Source organism: Pelodiscus sinensis, chromosome 2 (assembly GCF_052426305.1).
Source record: "Pelodiscus sinensis isolate ZL-2025 chromosome 2, ASM5242630v1, whole genome shotgun sequence".
NCBI classification, from domain to species: domain Eukaryota; kingdom Metazoa; phylum Chordata; order Testudines; family Trionychidae; genus Pelodiscus; species Pelodiscus sinensis.
Window position 1 is genome coordinate 189,897,434 of NC_143053.1, and position 10,114 is coordinate 189,907,547.

At 43.7% G+C, this 10,114-nt stretch overlaps 1 protein-coding gene across 4 annotated transcripts in view; it reads left to right on the top strand.

Moving 5' to 3' along the window:
* The window catches only part of NEK10 (NIMA related kinase 10), a 200,924-nt gene extending 193,948 nt beyond the window's left edge, over nt 1–6,976 (top strand). For 3 of the 4 annotated variants that reach the window (XM_014579152.4, XM_089776619.1, XM_089776621.1), the window contains one exon: nt 6,122–6,976. In XM_014579152.4, the coding sequence (XP_014434638.2) occupies nt 6,122–6,170 (49 nt within the window). In that variant the 3' untranslated portion in view covers nt 6,171–6,976. The remainder of the gene's footprint in view (nt 1–6,121) is intronic. The other variant, XM_025190296.3, reaches the window with a different exon arrangement.
* Nucleotides 6,977–10,114: the final 3,138 nt, after the last annotated feature.

Genomic DNA, 10,114 nt, shown 5'->3' on the forward strand with positions numbered 1-10,114 from the left:
TATGTGAACATCGGGAGTTGACAGTACTTAGTCCTAGGGGAATTCTGTGCCACTACACATGTGCAGAATTCTTGTCCTCATGTGGAATTTTTTTCCTTTGCAGAAAATACATTCTGCAGGGAAGGTGCTGCAATTACATATTTTGCCCACCAGAGACTGCTGTGGTGCCAGAAGAGAGGGCAGCTGACTAGGAGCTGGAGCAACTAGTTGTGGAAGTGGGATGGGGCAGAAGCTGCCTTCCCCACAGTTCCCTTTCCAAGGGCTGGGTGAGGAGGCACAGAATGTGGGGGAGAGGGACAGAGCAGGGCACACATTGCTGCTGGATGTTCACGTAGACTGGGGTTTGGAAGGGCTAGTGGAGAGACAGATAGGAGTAAGGGCACTGGAGCTAGTGGGCTGATAGTATTGAGCCAAGCACTGAATGGGAGTGGGGGATGTAGAGCCTCATGAGGATGAGGGGTAATTGAGTGGGAGTACAGGGACACATTGGGGCAGAGGGATGCATGGATACCTGGGTACAGAGAGAAAGAGAGTGAGTGGTGGCACTGGGATGCAAGTGGATGAAGGAGGTGAGGGTGGCTGAATGGAGATACAGAGACATATGAGGGATAGGTGTTCCAGGGACACATGGGACAGAGGCAGATCATAGAATCATAAAATCCTAGGGCTGGACGAGACCTTAGGAGGTTGAGTCCAACTCCCTGTTCAAAGCAGGACCAACCCCAATTAAATCATCCCAGCCAGGGCTTTGTCAAGCTGGGACTTAAAAACCTCTAGGGATGGAGATTCCAGCACCTCCCTAGGTAACCTACTCCAGTGCTTCACCACCCTCCTAGTGAAGTAGGTTTTTTTCTAATATCCAACTTAGACCTCCGCCAATGCAATTGCTCCTCATTCTGTCATCTGTCACCACTGAGAACAGCCTCTCTCCATCCTCTTTGGAAACCCCGCTAGGTAATTGAAGACTGCTATCAAATCCACTTCTCACTCTTCTCAACTGCAGACTAAATAATCCCAGTTCTCTTTACCTGTCCTCATAAGTCATGTGTCTCAGCCTCCTAATAATTTTTTGTTGTCCTTCGCTGGATTCTCTCCAGTTTGTCCACATTCTTTCTGTATTCCAGATGTGGCCTCACCAATGCTAAATAGATGGGAATAATCACTTCCCTCGATCTGCTTGCAATGCCCCTAGTAATGCAGCCTAATATTCCATTAGCTTTCTTGGCAACAAGGACATACTGTTGATTCACATATACCTTCTCATCTACTATAATCTCCAGGTCCTTTTCTGCAGAACTGCCACTTAGCCAGTCGGTCCCCAGCCTATATCAGTGTATGGGATTCTTCCATTCTAAGGCCAGGACTCTGCACTTGACCATGTTGAATTTCACCAGATTTGTTTTGGCACAATGCTTCAATTTGTCTAGGTCACGCTGGGCCCTATTCCTACTCTCCAACACATCTAACTCTCCCCACAGCTTAGTGTCATCTGCAGTTCATTAATGAAGATGTTGAACAAAACTGGCCCCAGGACTGACTCCTCAGGCATGCCATTTGATACTGGCTGCCAACTAGACTTTGAGCCATTGATCACTACCCATTGAGTCTGATGATCTAGCCAGCTTTCTGTCCACCTTATGGGCCATTCATCCACACCATACTTCTTTAACTTGCTGGCAGGAATACCGTGGGAGACTGTATCAGAAACTGCTAAAGTCAAGGTTTATCATGTCCATTGCTTTCCCCATGTCCACAGAGCCAGTTATCTCATCATTAGTTTGGACCCTTCCCCAGTACCCTGCCCCACCTCCTCCTGCCTCAGCTCTACCCCATGCCACCCTTTCCCCCAAGCCTCTGCCCCTGCCCCCATCTCATCTCTTCCCCCGGAGTGTGCCCTGTTCCTGTTCCTCCCCCTTCCTCCCACAGCTTCCTGAATGCTGCAAATCAGCTGTTCATGGCACTCCAGAAGGGCAGGGAAGGAGTTGGTAAATGGGGCCACTAGTGCACAGGCAGGAGGGAATCAGAGGAGGAACTTGGCTGCCTTTGAGTGCTCAGCACCCACTATTTTTTCTCCGTGGGTGCTCCATCCCTGGAGCACTCAGTGTCAGCACCTACAGGTTTGTACTTGGGTGTTGTAACCCAGGCTGCAACCTTTGCTGCTGTGGCCACACTGGATTTGTTTAGCAAGCTGGCTCAAGCAGAGCTAGTGTGTTTCTGGCACCTTTGATTGGAAGCATACTCCCAGCTGCTGGGTAGATGTAGCCTGTATTTCATAGCAAATGCAAAATCAACAGTTTGACGGCACACAGCACAGTAATACAGGTCCCCAGTTCTTCCAGGAACCCAGTTCTTCTGGGAAATCCTTTTCTTTTGTATATGAAGCTTTTATTTTCATTTTATTTTTATTTGATTCTTCCTTAGCACTTCTGCCAACAAGAAGCTGGGACTGCAGGACAAGGGGTGGATCACTCAATTAAGGACCCCTATCTGTTCACTTCCAAAGTATTTGACACTGGCCAATGTCAGAAGATAGAATAGTGGGCTAGATGGGCCATTGGTCTAATCTTCCATGGCCATTCTTATGTTCTTATCCTCCCCACTATATATCTCTGGCACATCTGTAAAAATAGTGGTGGTGTCACTCAATATGACACAGACAAATGACACAAAGATGTGCAAAATTATAATCTGGGTGGGATTCTGAGAAATTATTTCAGTGCCCTATCAGGTGATGTGTAGGGCATTAAAATATTAGAAACTGAGAAGCTGAACCCCATAAGAAAAATGTCGTATGCTTTTTCTTTTCATTATAGTAATTGTTTTCTATTTTCATTATAATAGTAATTACAGCCTCAGTGCAGGCCATTTCATGAGGATTAATGACCAGCTGGGGATAATGACCCTCAGCTGTGTCCTGAATAATCAGTTTCTGCCCATCCTTCATTGATCCCCAGAAAGTACTCAGTGTTTCCTTTAGTGTCACTTGTTTGTGCAGAAATTTATAAAAAAATTAGCTGAATATTTCAAAATGAGTTTTTAACGCCATGACTCTTCTGTCTCTCTTTTCTCCTGATGGAATGTTACACCACATATAACGGTGGCATACCCACAGAAGTCAGGTGTGTTTGTGCCTGTTTTTACTTGTGAGATCATTTACAGCTAGGACAATGAATACCTTTTGCGAACTTTCACACAGTATCCAAGCAGAAAGATTGGATTTTAAATAACTATATTCCCTTTGTTATTTGCTCTCTGTTGCCTCATTATTTCATGTAACGTTCCTTTAAGTGTATTAAGGGGCTTAACCCATGAGCAACACAATTCACATGAAGGTGAATAGGTTTGTTACAAATGAGCAGAAATGATGGTCAGAGACTCTAGTGGTCTTCAACTGAGTGCTGAGGTTCACCAAGACTCCAAATGAATTATTATATAGTAGATACCATGAGAAGTGCTCTTATGGTAGAGAAGTGCTGTTCTGTAACCGAGAAAACATTTCTAGCTCCAGTAATAATCAAGTGAGAGGACCCTCATCTAATCATCAGCATATATTTCTATATGTACCATCATAAATCAGTCTGTTGCACAGCTTTTATTCATGGCATTTTTTAAAAATTTCTGTAAACATTTTAGGCATTGTGACTAGCTAATCAAATGTTATAGGTAGGTCCCTATGTTTCTAGCAACTATGAAATAAAAAACAACATAAAAATTGAAATAAACCAAAAGCAGTCATCCCACAATAGCAGCTCCGCTGGTCCTATCCTGCAGGATTGGAACTGGTTCCCTGCTCCTGGCATTGTGATCTGGTGTGTGGGCACAGAGTCACTCAACATTGACCCAGCAGCTCCTCTCTCATGTTTGGGGGTTGGCTGGGCCAAATTTCGTGCTGTGGCAACCTGGTGCTGCAATCTGGCACATTGATCAGAGAGCTGCTCACTTAATTTGGCTCTGTTATCATGAGAGGGGCAGCTGAACCAAACCTGAGCAGCACTGCCACCTCATGCCCCAGCTCTGGGCTGCACTGGGTCTGAGTTCAGGCCACAGAGGAATTGAAAGCAGGAAGGCTGTCTTAAACAATGTGGAGAAGGAAGCTGCCTGATTCACATGCAGAAGGGACAAAAGATGGACCTGGGGGATTAGGGAGCAGAGTGGGTTAGGACAAGGTGCCTGAGGATGGGAAGACTGGGATTGGAGGGGCAAGGTGTTTGGGACTGGAAGCTGGGTAGTACTCAGAGTGACAGTGCTCACTTAATGAGCAACTACAGCTGCTCCTCTAGCTGTTGCAAGCTCCCTAGAATGGTAGATTCTGCCTAATGTGGGCGGGACAGATGGTCCAAGCTTGAGTAATGCTGCAATTCACTCATAATTTGGTCTGACTTCCTCTCTGTCCACCATTACATATTTAAAAGGCTACCAAAAAAGTGGCAAAAGGTTGTTCTCTTTTGCCACAGAGAGCAGGATTGGAGGCAGCGGGTTCAAACTACAGCATTGCAGTTTTAGATTAATCTCAGGAGAAACTTCCTAATTGTAAGAACACAGGCCAATGGAACAGACTGTCAGCTCCTTCACTGGAGGTTTTCAAAAAGTGGCTGGCTAGCCATTTTCTGACTTGGATGCTGTAGACACAAGTCCTGCAGTTTCACTAGAGCCCCTTGCAGTTCCTTCTGACACTATGGTTCTATGATTACTTTAATGCTAGCATTGCCTAACTTTCGAGTATTTGACTTTGCAATCTTAACATCGTTATTTGTGTGGAGTTCTAGATAGGTTTCTACAGCCCAATATCGGAGTACTTTCCAGCAATGCACTAAGCAGCATGACTAACACCTGTCATGTATTGTTTCTGCCACTCATCCTCTTCCCAGGGGGGAAACTATGTGCAAAGCTCAGTGGTTTGTTTTGTTAGCCCTTTGTTTGGGAGTAGGGGTGTTTTTCATATACATGCTGATGTGTTTGTGCTAGGGAAAAAAGAACCAAGATGGAGGAAGTGCTCAAACTTGAAGCAGGAGTTGATGAAAACAAATACTCTGTGTTTTTACTTTCTAACAGCACAGCTGATCAGAGTAAGCCTGGGGGCATGTTTCTGGTGTAATATAATATAGTGCTACTTCAGTTATTTAATGGGGGAATCGCCACCAGCATAAAGCTGGCAGAGGCGGTTCCTCTATCTCCTGTGCTAGTTTTCGTGCCTGGAGTATCAGGGGCTCATAGGAGAAGAGAGGGCCTAGAGAAGCAAGACTTTGCTGTGCCTGATTCTTCACTGCCTGGAAGTCATTGGGGGCCCTTTGTCTCTAAAGCTGTGCTCTTGCTGCTTTAATTTATGCCAGGGCTTAGCAGATGGAAATCAGGGAGCCAGGATTCACTCCCTTTCACCCTACCACACTTTCTTTGTAGTGTATAGGGAAGGCCATAGATTCCTTAACTCTAGGCGGGAGCATTAAAAACATCTAGTCTGGCCCTCTGAATTGCAGGCTATAGAATTTCACCCAGTAATTCCTGCATCGAGCTCAGTAACTTATGGTTGAGCTACAATAGGGCTACTCAACTTTGGAAGCCCTTGGGCCACAATGATACTCACAGCACATGCCAAGGGGTGCAGCTTAAGTGTGGTTACATATACATGCAAATATATACAAACATATGCAAATAGCTTTTTCATGCTGACGGGCACGTATACAAAGATTAACGCAAGACTACACAACACGCAGGCCCCGTTTAAGTCAGTTACCCAATTTCCACCCATATGACAGCCCTTTTAATGAACAATGACAGTCCAGGAATTTAACTACTAAAATGCATATCAACAAGAGGCCATTGTATTGACTACTTTTCTGATCTGGCTCCCATCTGTGGGCTGCATGTTGAGCCCCGTGTAAACCCAATCTGCAACCCGGGCCTTAAACAAATAGGCTGTAGGCTGCATGCGGCTCGTGGGCCACATGCTACGTAGCCCTGAGCCAGAACATAAAAGAAAAGCATCCAGGCTTTCCCTTTGTATCCTGCTTATAGATCATGTTTCTATCTGCTGATAAGCCAGAGAGCCCTTCTGATTTTGGTGAACATGAGAAGTAAGGATTTCCTAGGGCCACAAACATTTACTACCTCTTTATCTTTGTAGGTACCACTATTATCCGTGGGGAACAAAGAACCATCCAACTAAAAGATGAGAACCTACAATTCTGAACAGACTATTTCTTTTTTTCTGTTGAAGTCAAACTGCCCTTTCTTCAACTAACATTGTGTGATCACCAAAGGGATAATAAGTTTTGCTCAAAACACGTTGAGGGGAAGGGATTCCAATGCTGAAAATATGGGAGACAGCTTTCAAAACTTCAGTATGATTCTTTTATGGCATCTCTGTTTACAGCATAAGCTTCTTGCATTGTGTGAGGGGAGTACTGTACATAATATTTGGGGAAAGTCTTCAAAGGTTGTGCATTAGGAGAATTCCATAATTCCTGACAATGCACATCTTCTGTTTTTGTATTTTATTTTTCTAAACAACTCTTGAATACTCAGGTTTGCTGCAACTTATTTTAAACCTCAAAGCCTGGCTATCATTTATAGCAAGAAAAATAAATTAAAAAAGGGCACCAGGCAGGAAATAAAATATTTTTAGGTTCACTGCACCAGAATTAGAAATTTATTGATAATAATAATTTAAATATATTTAAATGTAGCCATTTGGATAGTAGCAATTTCTAATGCTGGTATAGTACATTAATAGTATTTACAACTTGCACAGCTTTTGAGAATAACTGTCATTTTTTTAAATTGCAACTTTGAATACAATATCAGAATGTGTGTTTATATATGTCATATATGTATATATAGACATGCATGCATTGTGTAGATACGTATATGTAAGATATGTATGATATGTATACAGTGTAATATACACACACATTTACTGTTTGAGAGAATAAATAAGTAAATCAAACCAATGCTTTGCTGCTAATCACATTTGTAGTAGTTAATGAACTTTGAGGTTATTCATATTTAGGGGTACGTCTAGACTACAGGCTTCTGTCGACAGAAGTTTTGTCGACAGATACTGTCGACAAAACTTCTGTCGACAAAGAGCGTCTAGACTACATTGAGTTCTGTCGACAAAGCAAGCTGCTTTGTCGACATGGTAGTGTAGACGCAAAGGACAGTTTACATTCAATAACACCTTCTGTCGACAGAAACTCTGTCGACAGAAGGTGTTATGCCTCGTAAAATGAGGCTTACCAGCGTCGACAAAACTGCTGAGTTCTGTCGACGTTATGTCGACAGAACTCAGCGGTAGTGTGGATGTAGGTATAGTTTTGTCGACAAAAGTCCACTTTTGTCGACAAAACTCTGTAGTCTAGACACACCCTGTGTGTATTATATATTAAAAATAGATGCAGTGCATCTCAGTTCAGAATTATTGGAGCTGTTACTTTCATTTTTAGAGTTCTAAATATGAGAACCATTTTTGATGGTCTGATATACTATATCCACTACATCTAAAATAACTACTGTAAACATCAGGATACTTATGTTGACATATACCTAGACTATTGAAATAAGTTTATTTCATATTTATCATATAATTGCTTGTGACTGATTGGATATGTAAGTATATCATATTTACTGTGAATATACTGGCATATGTAAATAATGAGACACTATTTCTTAACAGTGTACAGAATATTATTTCCCTTGTCATTTGGGATTTCCCTAACCCAAATTTTAAGGAGGTGAACGTCAGCAGCAGAGGCCTATATAAGGGCGAGAGAGTGAGGGTGCAAGACATCCACCCCTTTTCTAGACAGGTTCAATGGAAAAGATTGAGGTGATATAAAATGCATATAAGAGAGAGAAGTACAAAGCCAAAAGGGGCATGTTTCAATCACAAGGAGGTATGTTGTGCAGGACATGGGCTTATCCCTACTTTTGATGAGCCATACAGGAAACAAGCATGCGATAGCCCAGTCTAACATAAAGCATTTTCCCCCAGCAAGTTGAAATGTAGCACAGAAGGCTACCCCACACTCGTTTGGCATCTGGGTAATGGCAACCTCATAGTAGCCTAGGCCCATTGAGGAGCTGTTTCAGCAAGCAAGCAATGCTCTTGCATGCCATCCTGTTGAAAATACAGGTTGGACCTCCCTGGTCCAACATTGTCAGGACCTCACCAGTCCCAAATGAGAGAATTTGCTGGATCAGAGGAGGTCTCCTGCCACTAGCCCCCAAGCCCATCACCTGTTGCTGATAGGCTGCCCCAACAGGCAACCCTTCCTCACCCTCCCGCCCAACCTGGCTGGGTTGCTTGCTCAGCTGATGCTGGTTCCCTGGGTGACACAGGCTCTGGCTCCTGCTGCAGGGCTCTGGCCCTGTGTTCCAGGAGGCTGCTGCAGGGCTCCGGCCCTGGGATCAAGAAGTTTGCCTGGGAACTCCAGCCAAATGCTCCAGGGGATATTGCGGTGCTCCGGCCCTACACTCCAGGGGGCTACCAGGAGGCTCCCACCCCTTGCTTTTGTGGGGCTGCAGCTTCAGCCCTGCACTCCTGAGGGATGCTGCAGGGCTCCATCCTTGTGCTGCCTCAGGTTGCCAGGGGACTCCGGCCCTGATCCCACGCTGCCTGAGCTGGGCTGCTGACCCTGTTGCTCCAGCCCCAGCTGGACCGCCTGCGGTAAGGCTCCCGGGCTCTTCGATCCAGGAGTATCCATGGTTCTGCCAGATCCTGAATGCTGCCGGACCAGAGAGTGCTGGTTTTCAGAGGCACAATCTATATTATCAACAGAAATAGCAGCAACAAATAAATCTGCATTAGAAAGATAGGATTAGAAAATATATTATATTTTGTATTTTAACACATTTTCACACATAATTGTCACCTATGCATATCCTCCAAATATCTACTGTTGACTGTTTTTCTGCTTTCCTAGCACCTGAAGTGCTATAGTTAATATCTGTCCATTTATAGCTATTGGTTTCCCCCTCACCTGTTAAAAATTAGCTGTCACTCTGTGTAATTTTCTAAAACCTTGTTTTCATCACGGCTAGTTGCACATTACTGGATACCTTGTCCTAATTTGTAACTTTCCTGGGTGTAATTTCATTTGAAAACTCCTAAAATACCATGTAAGGTAAAGCCATGCAATAAGTCCCCCTATATGTTGCCACTGAACTAAAAGGTCTAATCCGGTGTTTCTCAAAGTGGTCCATGAAACCACTTTGAGGAACCTGCTAACCGGCCTCTCTAGTGGGTTTATTTAACCAGTTCTGCGGTCATGGAGCCTCGCGGCTCCCATTGGCTCTGGTTTGCCGTTTGCAGCCAAGGGAAGTTGCAGGAAGCGGCAGCCTGGCCCACACCACTTCCTGTGGCTCCCCTTGACTGCAAACAGCAAACCGGAGCCAATGGCTGCTGCGAGTCTCCATGATCACGGAACTGGTTAAATAAACACACTAGAGAGGCCGGATAGCAGGTTCCTCAGCGTGGTTTCGTTGACCACTTTGAGAAACACTGGTCTCACCGATCATGCCGCAGTGAAATGTTACATTCTTAAAATATAAATGCACATTTTGAAAATATAAATACAGATCACCTTGAATTAATATGTGTTTATGCTGAGCAGTCACATCATCTGAGGAACATGAAGTAACATGGTATCTCCCTACATTTAGAATAGCAGGTAGCATAATCAGTGCGTGGAAAATATTGTATTTATGACTCCCACTGTACATATCATTTGAAAACCAAACTGAATCTTGTTACTTTTGCAATTAGGAGACGATCAAAATGCTTTTCCAACTAAAGTACCTGTTCTTGCAAAGAGTACCACTGAATGGGTACAGTTTACAAAGTAATATGAATATTAGATCAATGACCTTGCAAATGCATCATAATTAGCAATGGCTAATATATTATTTACAGTTCAATCATTAAATGTTAGCCCAACTTGTGGTTAAATATAGTACATTAATGTGGTTTCGATAGTCACAGTGAACATCTTTCTTAGTACAGGAGAAAGGGAACAAGATGTGATTAATACCTAAGGTATCCAAAGTAAGCCTGTACTATATGTAACAAGAAATATAGCAGTTGTATAGCATTTAGATTACTTTTTGCTTGCATTTC